This window comes from Myotis daubentonii, chromosome 7 (genome assembly GCF_963259705.1).
Source record: "Myotis daubentonii chromosome 7, mMyoDau2.1, whole genome shotgun sequence".
Classification (NCBI taxonomy): Eukaryota; Metazoa; Chordata; class Mammalia; order Chiroptera; family Vespertilionidae; genus Myotis; species Myotis daubentonii.
In genome coordinates this window covers 62,552,453-62,569,307 of record NC_081846.1, presented here as the reverse complement: position 1 = coordinate 62,569,307, position 16,855 = coordinate 62,552,453, and the positions used below count along the sequence as shown (strand labels likewise).

General features: G+C 40.4%; 1 protein-coding gene across 5 annotated transcripts in view; it reads right to left on the bottom strand.

Moving 5' to 3' along the window:
* Nucleotides 1-16,855, bottom strand: part of CACNB4 (calcium voltage-gated channel auxiliary subunit beta 4) — a 239,996-nt gene that overhangs the window by 20,427 nt on the left and 202,714 nt on the right. For all 5 annotated transcript variants that reach the window (XM_059704459.1, XM_059704455.1, XM_059704457.1 and 2 more), the window contains 4 exons: nucleotides 15,733-15,791; nucleotides 7,855-7,964; nucleotides 2,157-2,308; nucleotides 443-538 (listed from right to left, as the gene is read on the bottom strand). In XM_059704459.1, coding sequence (XP_059560442.1) covers nucleotides 443-538; nucleotides 2,157-2,308; nucleotides 7,855-7,964; nucleotides 15,733-15,791 — 417 coding nt within the window. The remainder of the gene's footprint in view (nucleotides 1-442; nucleotides 539-2,156; nucleotides 2,309-7,854; nucleotides 7,965-15,732; nucleotides 15,792-16,855) is intronic.

The window sequence follows — 16,855 nt, the reverse complement described above, 5'->3', positions numbered from 1 at the left end:
AGCAGAGGCGGTTAGGGGTGATCAGGCCAGCAGGGGAGCAGTTAGAGGTGATCAGGCTGGTAGGGGAGAAGTTAGGGGTGATCAGGCAGGCAGGCAGAGGTGGTTAGGGGTGATCAGGCAGGCAGGCAGAGGGGTTGGGGCAATCAGGCAGGCAGGCAGAGGTGGTTAGGGGCAATCAGGCAGGCAGGCAGAGGGGTTAGGGGCAATCAGGCAGGCAGGCAGGCAAGCAGTTAGTAGCCAGCAGTCCTAGATTGCGAGAGGCAGTTAGACATCCCCCGAGGGGTCCCAGATTGGAGAGGGTGCAGGCCTGGCTGAGCTGAAGGACCTCCCCACCCCCCATGCACAAATTTCATGCCCTGGGCCTCTAGTGCTAATATAGAAAGAAACACTACCCTTTCTTAACTAATCAAGAATGATTAAGACCAAAAATGATTGTACTTACTGGAGGGCACTGTGCAAGTTTATCAGCTGCCACCAGTTGCACATTTAAGTGTTTACTTTGGGACTTTCCTCTAGATTTAATCAACCTCTGTAAAACCTGATGGAAGAAGACACAGATCTGAGATACCGTCAATGAGTTGAAAGAAAACCAAACAAACCAAGGCCCCTTTTAATAGTCTGTTTAGCACTGAGTATGAATAGAGAGAAAATATAAAGTGACAAATCACATATATCAACTCTGTGATTACATCATCCACTTACACTGACTTTCACTTATAATGGATTTAATATGTTTATCCTATTTTTGTTCCATGTGAGGTCTGGGTGGGATCTTGAGTTCCTACCCTGGATTTTACCCAGAGATTTCAAAAGTGGAGTCCTGCAAAAGTGGAGGAACTGATCTGTACCGGGTCATTTATTGTCCAAAATCAGTTGTCATATTTTGGTTCACTATCTCAATGTCAGATAAGTATCAGAGTCATTTATATACATTGGGTCCTTTTGTCGATAGTAATTATTGAGGCATCCCAGTTTAATTTTACATTGATAAGATGATTTCTTGATAGAAAGCTAAGCAAAACACTTGTACTGGTATATGGCCACATATAACCAGTGATGTATCTGTCTTTTGAGCACTGCTATAACTGCATTTTGCCATATAGTCTACTCTCCTTTAACTTTTTCTTAGCTGAAACAGGACCCTCTCCCAAAAATAGTACTAGCATACTATGATACTTTAGCACATATGGCTACCAGAACCCCAGTTGCTGCACTTGTGAGCCCATGGTGACTGGGGGTGACCGGGACAGGAGGTGAGAGGGGTTGAAATCTATCGCACTGCAGTGAAGGGTGCTTCAGATTTCAATCCATCCTAATGCTTCCCCAAAGGGCCTGGCTCGGTTTGGACAAGCTCACCCTGCGCAGAACCAGCGCCAGAGATGGAAGGCCGAGGCCATCTGAAGGGCTGGGGGAAAGCCCAGCTCCTGGAGGCGTTCTCCACCCATGAGAGGAGACTACTGCTCTGGTTGGAAGTTGAATTGGAATTAAAATGAACTCTTGGAGGTAGTACCTCCCAAGGGTCATATTTTATAATCACTTTTCACATTATCAACAGTTTTAAAAACTGAAAGAACACCCAATTCAAAACTGACCAATTGGAGGCTGTCTCACTTTCATTTTTCTCTCCACTGGTGGCCTGCAGATACATGGCAAATATCCCATGTGCGTCATCACAGAGTAATTATATTCCTTGAAGAATCCAACCTAACCACAAATGTAAGGGTCTGCAGTGTTTCCATAAGACATTTTATATGGTGACGTTTGACTTTATATATGATAAATCTAGATACCTTTCCGGAACTATGTACTCTCTTCAACTGGGGAGAAAATATAGGTGATACAAGAATCAATATTACCCAAGAAATTTACCAAAATAGAACCCAAAGTCTCTGAAAAGCCAGTTAACTTTTCCTCACCTTTCTTAGTTTTTGTTTCTCTTATATTCCTGCATAACTGCCACAATAGACTGTGGACTTTTTGAAGAAATGGACTATTTTTTACTCTCAGAACTTCTAGAACCTTTACAAACTGTGGGAATTAAAACTGTGCTCATTAAAAAGGGTTTACACAATACATTCTCCTTGCACATGAACAAAAAAGCACAGAGGAAAAAACAAAAGAGCTGCTAAACCTTAAGCTGGAGATGAGCTAATTACCTTTGGAGATGAGACTTTTACATGAACAATAATTGGTGCTAAAGACGTCTTTATAAGTTGTGCTGGGTGATTGATGGTGTCTGCATCAAGAACAACCAGTTGCAAAGATCTTGCCAACTCAAAGATTCTTTCAATTTCACTTTGTACTTCCGCTAAAAAAGAGAAATAATAAATAACAAGTCATGGTTACTTAAAAAAAATTAGTTCTTATATTTAAAAAATATAGACCCCTCTTTCAGATGCTTATCTATATTGAAAAACAGAACATTTGGAATTTACATATTCTGATCTAACTTAAGATCTTTTCTAAAGAGAGAGAAATGGTTTGAGTTTTGCATAAAACCAAACGGTAGAAAATTTGAGATGGCTCTCTTGATTTGCTTCTTACTTACACTCACCCTAATAGTTAGCTATTTATATAACTATTTTTGTTTGTTCGTTTTTAATCATTAACTGAGGATTTTTTTAATTGATTTTAGAGAGAGAGGAAAGGAGAAGGGAGAGGGAGAGAGAGAGAGAGAGAGAAACATCGAATGATTGTCTCCTATATGCACCCCGACTGGGGATTGAACCCATAACCTGGGTATGTGTCCTGACTGGGAATCTAACCTGCTACCTTTTGGTGTATGGGACAACACTCCAACCAACTGAGCCATACCAGTCAGGGGCATAGCTATGTTAATTTTAATTGTTGCTTTGCCTAAAGAAATTTATTTTAGCTATAGAAGCTGAAACCACATTCAGGAAACAACTGAGACACATGTACAGAGCAACATCTCATGGAAAGCAAATTGCACTGAAATGTTTTTACCAATGATCAACATATATTAATATTTTATAGATCTCCTTTTTAAAAATCCCACAATTCACCTGTTTTGACTGATGTGCATATTTTTGTATCCCTGATTAAATGTTCTGCATCTAATTTTACAACAAGCATATTGCTAAGTCTTACTTTAAGTATTAGGGCCAGTGGACTGTTCTGAGGCAAAATTATCTTATTATTTAAAAAAAAACTAAGATCAAATATATTAAAATGTTGCAATGCATCTAGATGCAAATCTATTTAGTGGCTGTAATAGCCAAGTTATCCAAATCCATGAGTGAACCTGGTCAAACAAAAATTTAGTTTTTGTCAATATCTAAAGCAATCCAGATATTTTTTAAAAGCAAAACAGGTTATCCATAAAAACATAATGTGGCTTTCTGAAATACAAAAAAGACTTTTAAATATATATTTTATAAATCATCTAACTTATTGGGTCACGTCCAAGTCTGAATTAGACTAGTTTTCAGAGAGATGATCTTGTTTTGCTTTTTACATTTTATTTTGAGCTACAGGTGTGACCTCACAATGTTGTAATCTCGTCCAAATTACTCAGAGTAGACAAAGCTAGCTAATTTAAATTACTTCAAGGGTGGCCTAGAAAAGGTGGTGTTGCTCTAACCATCCTCACTGAAGAGAGCTTGTACCGGAATCCCATGATTTGTTTTGCTAATCTAGTATAAATTCAAGTTCATGTCACCCATTGAAAAGTTCTCCTTCCCACAATCTAATGGATTGACAAGGAGTGTGGGGTCATGAATGCTCAAAACTGTCATGTAACTCTATTCTCTTGGGCTTTGCCTAAAAGCATAAGCTTTTTATTTTTCACAGAATCACTGATGCATCATCTGTATTAGACAGTTGTTTTGATATTATTTAATACTTGAAAGGTTTCATCTTATAAAGAATTTGTACAATTGGGCTTATTCACAACATTTTTCTGAAATTACATTCTACATTTGTTATCGTAATAATAGCATACCTGTCCCTTATTTCTCACATCAGAAACAGTTTTTTAAAAAAGATTTTTCTTATGAGAGAAGTTTAAAAACTAAATTTTATTTTTATTGTAGTAAATTTTAGCCTCAGGTTGTTGGGGTACACTCTTCATTTGTTGTTTTCATTAAACTGGTTTAATGTTAACTCCTGGCCAGGGCTATGCTAGAATAAGTCTATATTGCTTTATTTTCAAATCTGAAAACCATATTTTTAAACTAGACTGCTCTGGTACAAGGAACCCTCGAGGCACTTCAAGTCTCTGTGTAAATACCTCAGCAATGCTGTGGCCTGATTTCCTCTGCACCAGCAATGATGAAAGTGTGGTTTCTGTCAGGTGCAGAGGGCAGGCACACCTGCTTGACGAACACTAAACCCTTGGGCAATGGGCACTCTGTCATGAGCAGAGAGGTCAGGCAGAGCCAGCCAGGAGGTTGTAGAGAGCCACACTATATACTGCCGTAGGTCCAATATTTGGATAATACGTATACAGAATGCAATAAATAAATTATATGTGTGAGGAAGAGAAATTATCTACATAGCTAATTTTCTTTTTCTTTAATTTTTATTTATTTATTTATTTATTTTTAGAGAGAGAGAAACATTGATGTGAGAGAGAAACATCAATCACTTCTACCCTGATCAAGGATCTAACCCGCAACCTGGGTATGTGCTCCGACTGGGAATGGAACTGGCTACCCTTTGGTGCATGGGACGACAACTCAACCAACTGAGCCACACTGGCCAGGGCAACATAGCTAATTTTCTTAAGGAAAAATTTTAACCAAACCTAACAATCTTGACTACTCAGGCTGATCCTCAGAAGGGTTCCAATGGAAGTTTCCTCATGACCTCATTCCAGACAAATGGAGCTCTGAGAAGTCATGGACTATGATGCCGGAGGGATGTTAACGAACGCTTCTACAACTTGGCCATGACTGATCTGGACCCATCTCTCTCCAGCCTTTCTATCACCTGGGATCTTTTTCACATCCAAATGCTTAAAGTACTTCAGTGGCTTCCTAGGCTCGAAGCAACATTTCCCAAAGTGAGTTCCCTGGGAGACAAATCCCTTAATATATCCTATGGGAAGAAGGAGGTTTACTATAAGAGAAATATTGCATACTATAATAGTTTCTCTTGGCATTTCAAACGTGCATTGATTGCCCTTTGTATCCTAACAGCTCTAAGAAGTCTTGCAGTGAAGAAAACTGCCAATTGTTTAATGCACAATTTCCAAATTTATTTGACCATAGAAAACATTTTGGATGTAACAACTATTTGGTATCTTTTAAAATTAATATTTTGTGGGATTTACTCTGGAGAACTCTTTAGCAAGACACATGGAGCCCTAACATACTGGCCTCAAAGTAGTTTTCTCAGTCTCTTCCCTTGCTCTAAAACCATGTCTCCCCTTCCATTTTCTAAGCAGGCTCTGTAAAAAATGAGTTGTTTCTCAAACACAGTGTTTTTCTATATGCTGAGGCCTTTGCACATTCTTGTCTGCCCTGAAGAACCAGCTCAAATAAAACTTCTGAGATGTCTTCTCAGACACTTCTTACTCTCTACCCCTCTTTCTTAATACCCCACCTCTTTGCTCATACTTCCCCTATCAAGGAGTATTTACTCATCTGTTTCCTCTTTCGGTTTGCTCATGTGTAAGATACATTGTCTTAGTCACATTTGCTCTTCCCAAGTCTGGCATAATGCATGGCACATAACAAGTGTTCAATAAACATTTGGTGAAGGAATCTGTAAATGTGCATTAACAGCAGGCAAATGGGCATAAGTGGCTCGCACAGTGATTATTATAATAGAGTGCCATTAAATTAACTCCATGTTTGTGGTATATGAATTTACAGAGTAAAGGGGGAAAACAGGGAACTGACATCTACCTTGTTTCTTCCTCAATATTTTTAAATATATTTTTATTGATTTCAGAGAAGAAGGGAGAGGGAGAGAGAGATAGAAACATCAATGAGAGAGAATCATTGATCGGCTGCCTCCTGCACGCCCCCTATTGGGGATCAAGCCTGAGACCCTTTAGTCTACAGGCCAACACTCTATTCACTGAGCCAAACCAGCTAGGGCTCTTCCTCAATATTTACAGTAACTCCACCCACTCACTCCACTGATTCTGACAACAGGTGACTAGATTACCAACGACTTCAAAGCATATTCATGAAGCCCTTGGTTTCATGCAATTGTTAGTCAGGCGACCTAGCTTCTGCTTTTAGGTATCCATTAGCCTCCAATTATACATCAGAGGAAGCCAACAGCACTGTGAGGAGTTAGAGGAGAGTGAAAGACAGAAGAACAGAGAACAATGCTTGTTTTAGATATCTTCAATCTAATATGGCATCCTTGTCACCCATGATACTTGACTTTAGTCAGTTACCTAATCTGGTTCATCATTCTCAACTCTGCCATCATCACTTCCTCAAGGTGAAAATATTGTGCCTTATAGAAGTGTTTCATTCTGGCCCTGGCTGGTGTGGCTCAGTTGGTTGGAGTATCATCCGGTACACCAAAAGGTGACAGCTTCGATTCCTGGTCTGGGCACATACCCAGGTTGTGAGTTTGATCCCCAGTTGGGGCATGTGTGCAGGAGGCAACTGATCAATGTTTCTCAATGATATTTCTCTCTCCCTTCCTTTCTCTAAAAAAAAATCAGTAAAAAACTAATTAAAAGTGTTTCATTCTGTATGTGAAAGGCTGTACTAAATACAGGACTAAAAAAAAAAAAAGGAAAAAACAAACAAACAAAAAAGAACCCCACTGATGTCTGGGATCTTGCCCTGACAAGCTCTGACACCTATTTCATTTGGTAAGTTTAGCATTCTTTCACAAAGCAACCACCAAACAAACATTTATTGATCAAGTACCATGTGCTAATTCCATGCCAGGAATATAGAGATAATACTTTGTAGCCTCTTTCCAACCTGCTCCATTCTTGGCACAGCCTTCAGTGAGTTCTTGATGAGATATTTGGGCATGCAATCTATTCGGAAATTTTATTTTTAGTTTTCAATCATCTATAGAGCTCATTTCAGTAGATAAAAAAAAATGTAGTGGCATAGAAGACCCATATCTACCCAGGAAGAAGAGGGCAGTAAAATAAGTTGCCTTCAGAATGTGAATGCAAAAGAGACTCCCAGAAAGTTATGAGTGTACTACACCACTCTTGGAATCATAGAAACCACAAACAGCCTTTTCATATGAATGTTGTGATTTCCCCAGCAGCATGGATTTGCTTCTGTGGATAGTGAATCTACAACTCTGCTCACATATGTCTTGATGGAGCTAAACATGTATAGCATGTGTGTGTTCTGCTCCATCATGGTAAATTTTAGGATGTTTTCTAACTGGTGCTCTGGGAATCTCCCTCTGTGTTCTTAATGTAGTTACTATTTCCACTTAACGATGTGACTATTCTGGGTACTACCAGTTAGCAGCAGAAGCAACACTGAGAACACCATGGTCTAGCTTTCTTCTAAAGACCTGAGAAGGCTGAACATCTCATTTTCTTTCATGTCAGCTATGAGTCAGATGTGACAGATTATTAGCCATGTTGAGGAACGCGGGCAAAGCGTAGATGAGTGGTTTCAAATGGTTAGGCAGTAACAGACCAGGAGAGGCCTTGAGGATTCGTCCCACCAGACTCCTAATTAGCTAATTGGCTAGGGCTGAGGGAGAGGAGGCTCTGGCTGCTGCAGGATTCTGCTCCCTTCTTTTCCAGGGGTAGCATTCTCTCCAGTTAATCAGCGCTTCCCCATTCTGAATGGGGAGCAAACTGGGAAAGCCATTCCAAACGCAGCACGTGCCATCCCTGTCTGAAAGCGCAGGTTGGAGAAGAACCACATTTGAACATCTTACCTAGGCTGGACCGAGTGTTCGAACGTTCAATTATTGCCCTCTTGCTGGGATTATTTAGGACAGACCTCTTAGCAAGAGAAATGTCAGCTGTCACTCTCGTTATTGATATCCTATGAATAGGAACACAGAACAAAACAAGCCAGTAAAAATGTCATAGGGCTCTCCACGTGATTGATAAGCGCAGTGCTTAATAACCACTTTACATACTACAGTGCAACCACAGCATAATAAACATTGGCCGCAAGTATTTTAAACAGGCTTTGGCTAGTATTAAAACACAAGCAGAGCAGAATACAGGAAGGTTTTGGCTACTTAACAACAACAACAAAATGGTTGCAGCAAAATTGCAGCTCCTCCTCCATTACTGTCTGCCTTGCTGAATTCTCTTTAATGCACACCATACCAGGAGGGAATCAAAACACATGAATAAACCATGCCCTTTCTAGGAAGCGGCGACACAATTTCCCCACAATTCACAGTTGAGTTGCTCTTGAACAAGACTTTCAAAAACTACAGATGTCAATGCTGCCGGTCAAAGGGAGAAATCATCAAAGACAATTAACCAGTTGGTAGCTCTGTTGCATTCCTGGTGCTCAACAGTTAATTCATGATACACGAAGCATTTCTCCACAGGCCGAAAGGAAGGTTTGATTTCTAAGGATATGAAAAATATGATTTCTCTTCTGCAGGCACAAGACTCTTCAGCGTAGTTGCATATGTTGGGCACCCATAAGAAGGCAGGGTGGGAATTGTGCCAGGACATTTTTAAGTTAGAAAGTGTCCTGCAGTCACACAAGAGAATAAAGCAAATCCATTGCAAGTGAAGGAGAGAGGGGTCTACGTGTGTCTGATTATCAAATGAGCGTCTCTGCAGCTCACAATTTTAAATTCTTTAAAATAAACCGGGAGTGAGCAACTTCAGACCATTATCTACCTGCAGAATGCAAAGAATGCCTCTCTAGGCCAGTTATGGCCACCATGGACCTTTCTCCATTCTTATCTTCACAACCTGCCAGGGTTCCAGAAAGGAGACAAGGAGAGCAGCACCTCCTCCCCTTTATGCTCAATTAGTGCATCTGATCTCCTTCATTTTCACTCTCCCTTTGGGAGTTGGAGCAGGAGAGGGGTGTCATTACTGATCATTATTGAGGCCTATGTCATTTCACACCTGTCTTGGGACAGCACTATCAGCACTCTCAGGAGACTCTTCACCTGACTTCAGGGACCTGACTCCCTGGGGAGAATTAAAAGTATTCCACTTGCCAAATGGTTGGAAATCACTTCTTTAAAGTAAAAGACTGCAAGAATTCTGGTGCCATTTTAAAGCAAAGTACCCCTTGCTTGTGTCATTGTATTTATAGGTTGTAGATGGTCAGGAAGATTTAAATGTTTTCATTTTTAGACTTTTCATGCCCTAAGAAATTACTGGAGGCATCCTCAATGGTCTTCTGCAGAAACTAAGCATTTTGTGGAACACCTCCAGGGCCGCTGGGAGCCTCCAGGGAGGCGGAGTGGGCGGGGCTCAGCTTCCCCAGTCAGTGACAGGAGAACGAAAGCCTCTGCATTTCTGTTTTCTACATTGCTGCTCTCTATATGATTTTGTTGTAAAAAGCTGTTCAACGGCTGCAAGACATTGGGAAACACTGGTCAAGTTATATTTCCTCATTTTACCAAGAAGAAAAACTGAGTCCCAGAGAGGAAGTGCCCTGAGGTTAGTTAGAGGTTAATAAGGTATAAAACACAGCCCCCCAAGCTCCAGGCCAGTACTTAGCCATCAAATTTAACAATTCTCTTACAGTTTTCTTCCCCAGCAACCCATTCTCCAGACATGAGCCACATGGACAGGGGCAATGCTCAGTTAGTCTTGGCCAGGTGCTGACAGATGGTCAGGATTTATTACTTGAAGTCAGGTGAGCCTCCATTCCTCATTGGCTGCTGCAACCTGAGGCATGAAATCTCACAGGCAGTCCTCCTGGTCACAGCTTCTTTTATTTACATTGCATGTTTATAGTTCCTGTCTCTGTTTTTTGTTTTGCTTGTTGTTTTAAGAATGAAGTTGCTGGTTAGAAACATACAGTGAAGTTCCAGAGCAATTCAAATAGATGACTGGAGACAAGTGGGTTGGTTTAGGGACGGAATTCAACTTTCTAGAAATAATTACTTTTGGAGAGCCCAAACAATCTATTCTGCTTAGGTGAAAATCAAATTTTCTGGTTCCATTCAAGCCAAATAGTGACCCTTGGTTCTTAAAAATCGAAGGGATTATCAACAGATACATACTTCTGGTTTTTTCTGGGTTATAAACATTTTTACAAAGCCATTTTCAAACACATCCAAAGTTTTACAACACACACATACACACACACACACACATACACACACACACATAGAAAAAAACTGCTTCATATAGACCCCCAATAGGAAAAGGTGTAGATAATAAAGGGTTCTTTTTCTTGTTTTATTTGTTAATAAAATACAAACTAATTTTTAATACAAGTTATTTCTTAATAAAAGTACACAGGCATGAAAGACCTCAGGAGATGATAGAAGCCCCAGGAACCTTTTAGTAAGACAAAGCAGGAGTTTCTTATTTCTAGGCAAAGATGCTTACTATTATCAAGATCAGGTACCAAATTCAAACTTCTGTGTTTTGTTTTTGTAAAAGGCTCCCCAGCAATATAACTACATTGCATTCACCATTGAATGTTATCTAGTTTATATATATATATTTTTTACTTGATATCATTTCTACATTTTCTATTGCTATACTCTTATCCCCTAGTGTCTTTCAGCACTTCCATACATCTTGTTTGATATACGTCTCTAAGAAGTTCCCTGGGAAATTTTCCTGTGATATAGTGTCAGTAGTTACTGGTTAGTAGATAAAAGACTAATAGAACTTCAGTTCCTCAGCAGCCTGGGTGTAATAGCAAATGCCACTGAAAACTAGCAACAATCATTGTCTAAATTTTGCGATGCTGAACCCCAAGTGTTGCTTAGTTCTGTTTTGTAATTCATCACAATTGTGGCCATCCATCATGACCTATGAGTGCTAGTTTCTGTGATTTTTCTATGGAAATATATTACTTTCAGTTACAACACACTCATTTAAAAATAACTAGTGTTTCAATGTTGGTGATGGAACAGCTGTAAGATCCTTCTATACTTTATCCTCCCTATAACTAATATGCAGCCCTGTTATTGTATTAATTTATTTTAGTCCTAGTATGCATAGAGAAAAGTGCTTCGAAGAACAGACAGTGCACTGTCAAGAGAACAGGGATGGAAGGCATACATAGACCTGAGTATTTTTTCCAGATCTTTCTCTTGCTGGTCAGTAGATAAAATACTAATAGAACAAGACTGTGAATGAGTCATGTCAGATTTTGAGCATCAGTATTAAAATCAATGTAACAGTGATAGTAGTTTTGTCATACTATCTCATGGGATTGTCATTGGGAGAAAACAAGGTAATATATAAAAAGTCTTTTCTTAAATAAGTATTCATAGTGTCCTGTGTTGATAGGCACATATATAATGTATACAAGATAATTATTGGATATTTGAAGACTTGAAAAAGACAGTTACTTTATATCCTATCCTCAAAAGTTAGCAGTCTACCATGAACTCGTCCATTCCTGGAGTCTGTGATGTTTCTAAATACCTCGAGGGTGGGAAAATCAGGGCAGACATGTAATCAAAACCTGCCAATTTAAGTACTCATGTTTGCACTAGAGTGTTAGATTCATTATCTCTAGTGTTTGTCCTCCAATGAGTCTGCATTTGAATGGAGAGTGGCAGGAGAAAACGGTAAGGGAATAACGTTGATCATGAAACAGAAGGCACGGTGCTGTTCTTTTCCATCTGTTGACTGCAATTCCAAACCTTCCATGACTTCGCTGCTCTGTGACAGCGTTAGTCCTTCCCATTTCCTTTCATAAATAAATACTCTCTCTAGAGTCTCCCAGGTTGTATTCTCAGCCTCTTTTTCTCTTTAATTCTTTCTCAAATCCTTTTTTGTTGTTCTTTCTTTAAGTGTTCCTTAGCTAATAACATCCTTTCGCTTCAGGTCCCATCTGTATAAATTACTTGATGTTCATGTAGGCTTTTGGCCATGATCGTGTTGGTTACAAAGTCTCCAATAACTGCCACAGAGCTGATCTGGTCCAGTTGGCAAAAAGCTTAAACAACTTCATTGGGGTTTGACATGATTAGCATAGGTCAACAAATTGACTGCTTGCTGTTCAGCCTATGAATGGTAGATTCAACCAGCTGAACAAACCGCATCGCCAAGGATGACGCCCAGTGCATGTTTGAGGAATGAAAAGAAGAGAGCGAAGCTCCGTGCCACGGTGCACCCGCTGTATCCTCGCCAGGCCAGTCCCACTGTAGCAGCTTGTGGCGCTCACTTAGTTTACGATCTGTGCACAGCGACAGTCACTACGTGTGGCCATCCACACGCACAGGGACCCATCAGGAACTCTTTCATAGTGTGCTTTTCACTTTTCTTACATGAATTATGGTTAGACCCTACACTAATAGTTATAGCAAAAAAAATTGTATAATAAGCAGCTCTAAACAGACTGAAATAATTTCTAAGGCATCCAAAAAGGCAAGCATATGATTCTGTTATGGTCAAGCTATTGGACTTTAATCCAATTTGTTGGATTATTTTCTAACCAAGATCTGAAAAACAGTTTTGAAGAAGGAAGCCTCTTTTTTTGCTCTGAGAAAAATAGGACTTTCTCCTGACTAGTTTGTCTAACCCACTGCATCCCTAGCCAGTGAAACAGAGCAGGTTTCCAGTAGAACATATTGTTTACGTTGTGTGGCTGTGCGAACGCCTTCTGTGTGATTGTTCTCTTGGACTCTTGGATGGTTTCAATTAAAGATGATTTGTTGTTTTCTCTCCTTTTATTAATTGGTAAAACATAATGCAGTCATGGTTCAACATGTCAGGGAAGACAAGTCAGAGTCAGATAAGCAAACCTCTTCTTCCTTATCAGTCTCCCAGACACTCAACCAAAAGATTCAGTACAGGTTTCTGTGCAGCACTGGCCTCTTATCCTTTGAAAGTGAGTCCACTCACCTACTCCCACCCTTAATGTCTCTCCAACTGTGCGGTACATGAGATCTCTCAAGGCTGACTCACCTTCTCCAGCTACTACTTTTGCTGCTGTTGGATTTGCCCTCAGATCTTCCATTCCTCCTCTGTGTTATCAGACCCCATGGAACACTTGGCATTGACATCTTAATTCTATTTCTAGCACCATCTTCAATAGTGTGTGTAAGTGCTTGATACGGACAACTCTACCTGATTCAAAGCAGATCTCTGTGTGTATAATTACATGCATTTCCTCTTTCTGGGCCTGAGGATTGAGGTAGAACCTCAGATTCTTCACCCTTAAAAGCAATAATTAACTCACTCATTTTCTCTTTGCTAAATTAGAATAATTCCTTGCTTTTCCCCCCATAGGTCCCACATTTCAAATCTTTAACATTGTTGTTTATAAGGATGCTATGTGGGGACAAAAACAATCCAACACAAACTTTGGTGGTGTTATGAGAGGGAATTTGTTCAGCTCAAGGGCTGTTATGGGGCCACAAGAACAGTCACTGCTCAGATCTTCCTCAGGTAAAGGTGCCACTGTTTAAAACCACGTGACTTCAAGCATAGCGGAAGGATGTCTGCATGTGCAGCCAAGAACACTGAAGACTGAGCCATGCATGTTAGCTGCCTCCAATCCACAGAGGGCTGCATCAGGGGAAAGGTTATGGCCCAGATCATCCGAGGGCAAGACCAAGGCTAACACTATTAAGTTAAAGTTAGAGCTCAGCTGTTGCTTTGCAATGCTTTCTTAAGAAATGAATTCCCAAAAGCCAGCAGTCTTCAAACAGAAGCAGGTTAGTGGTTTTAGAGAAAACAGATTAGAATAAAATATTTTACATTTTTCTCCAACTCCGATATTCTTGTATCCAGTGCTATTTACTTGTTTTCTTTATAATTAACTACTTTATTCTTTTCCTATCTTTTTAAAAAAGAGGGGAATAGGATAAATCCATGATTAGCTTATAGCTCTTTAGGTCCACTAGATGAATGTGGCAAACACTATTATTTGTTCAATAATATTTATATCCTCTTCCTCCTGGGCACATAGCTAAACTATATATTTCCCAGCCTCCTTCGCAATTAAATGTGGCCATGTGACCAAGTTTAACCAAAGAAATGCAAGAATCAGTGTGTGTCACTTCCAGGCCGGCATGCTTCTTTTCCCGCCAGATGATTGGAGAGACCGCCCTCAGGCCGAGGGCCCCCAGTGGTGGGTGGAACAAACTTTCTGCCCAACCCTCCCCTTCCCCATATCTTCCAGTTGAGGAACATCTGCCTAAGACTGTCAAAGGAGCAACAACAAGCTTGTGTTTGAATCATTATGCATTTTAGGATCTATTCATTAAGGCACCCTGGCCTATACTAAGGTAGTTAGCAATTCACGTAATTGCACTGAAGCATTCTGATTTCTTGAACTAAAATCTCAATTATTGGAACTAAAACCTCAGTTTATTTTCTTTGTATATAGCCCCAGGAAGAAATGACGATTTTAATACAATTATCCAGAAGCTTTTCCTTTGACAAATATATACAATTTGTACTTAAAGCATTATCATGTTTTCTTTTTTTCTAAAATACTCTATTTATTAAAATATTTGGTAAGTTGGCTTCATTTAACCATACTTTTTAGTCCACACTATTTATATTTTCTTCATTTTAATAAATCTTCAGGTATTTACAGGTGGTTATTTTTACATGGATTGCATTCTGCATGTGAAAGAGCTTAGCACTTAGTGTTGAGTCAATGTGAACTTTTTAGCATTTCTCTGCAAAATACAGAAACTTAAATGATGAAATTATCTGATGGCTAAAGACTGAGCCAGGATACATACAAAATCCTATATAATAAAACCCTAATATGCAAATAGACTGAATGGCAGAATAACTAGTCGCTATAATGCACACTGACCACCAGGGGGCAGATGCTCAATGCAGGAGCTGCCCTCTGGTGGTCAGTGCACTCCCACAGGGGGAGTGCCACTCAACCAGATGCTGGTGGTAAGGAGTGGGGGTCCCGGACTGCAAGAGCCCCGGACTGCGAGAGCCCCGGACTGCGTGAGGGATGTCTGACTGCCAGCTTAGGCCCGATCCCCCTGGGGCGGCAGGCAGACATCCCCCAAGGGGTCCTGGACTGTGAGAGGGCACAGGCTGGGCTGAGGGACCCCCTCCCCCACCTCCAGTGCACGAATCCCGTGCAGCGGGCCTCTAGTAGACCAATAAAATAACAAAGTAATTTATAGTAAAACAAACCCTGAGCTAAGCATCCAAAGAAGTACTATTCTCCACAAAATAGTCACTTTGAGAGGCTTATAATGAAAACATTTCTTGCACTCTTTTTTTGAGCAAGTTGAGTACTTTATGTTCATATCTTTATATAACATACACACACATACACGTGTAATACCCAAATGATATTACCCAGCTTGACCAGCGAGCCACTATATTCATCATAATTATTCTATATTTTAAATTAATAATTTCAATAAAACAAGTTTGGTCTGAATTCACCAACAAGTGAGAAAATAACGACAGACACACACATTTAAATAAAATGAATGGATTATTTTCCTTCTCCAAGTCCTTTTCCCCTTGGGGGCTCAACGCTATCCTTCATTTCTTCAGATTTCCAGAGCTCTCTCATTGTATTCTTCCCTGACTACTGACTTTTAGCTACAGATCTTCAATTGCTGAAAACACAGACCCACAGATCAATCCATCATACAAGTTTGATTAAAGGAAAAAAATACAAAAATATCTATATGTCTCACCTCCCATCAAACCTGTGCTTCAGGAAATCAAAGAGGGCTTTCTGCATCATGTCTGTTACCTTTGCAGAGGTGAGAAAAACAGAATGAGGCAAACACACGCAGAGAGAAAGAGAAGTCAAAAGTAAGGAGGTGGAAGGGAAGGGCACTGTGATTGAGCAAATATGTTATGACAGCCAGTCCTCTCCAAGGGGTAGGTTATTGTTGAAGGCATTTTTCATTCTTAACCACCCACAGTTACTAATTTTCCCCCTTGGTTCTCCTTCAGGGTGTGGAGGAATAAACCAGCAATATTCACTAGACCCCAACCCCCCTCCCTTATGAGGGTTTAGAACTACCCCCAAGAGACCACCTTAGGCTGGCTTTGCACACAGGTGCTGCCTGTCCTTGCCACACCTGAGTGGTGTTTGCCTCCAGTGAGGAGCAGCTAGAACCCGTCAGACCAGCCCCGGGCTCAAGCAGTCCTGCTAGTCTGTGCATGTTGCTAAAAATTCTCTATGCTCAGGGCTAGATTTCTGTAGCTCACTCTCCTGCTCTTCCTCTGACATTCCCCTTCAAAGAGAGCAGAGAGAGGGAAGGGCCAGGGAGAGGAAGTGGAAAGGAGAAAAAGATCTGGGAAGGAGATGGGATGCTTAGATCTGCCTCTAAGAAATTGATGAATTCATTCAACAAATGAACACTGTGTGCCTACTAGGTAAGGGCCAGACATTGTCCTGGCTCAGTGGGAATGGTGCCCTGGAAGTTGCCCACCTTCTGATTTCAATGTCCCACCTGTTACCTGTGCTAGAACAACGTCCAAATGGCAACATCTGCAATGTAGCACATCTACATCTTTACTCTTTCCTTCCAACCTGGTATTGGGAAGAAGTTCACTAATATTTTTAGTGGAGTTTTTCCCTTTATAGGTCTTTTGAAATAAATACGCAGAGAAATATTTGGTGGACTATGCCATCAACTTGAGCACCAGCAGGGTGAGATTTGGTGCTCTGAGGGTTTAGGTTTGGCTGGCAAAGTGCCTATATGTCCCCTTCTGCTGTTCATAGTCTATTATTTCTAATGGGAATGGGAACGGTTGAGACAGATAAAGTCCTTTTCTTTGAATGTGTTGCAGAGTAAACCTTTTAAC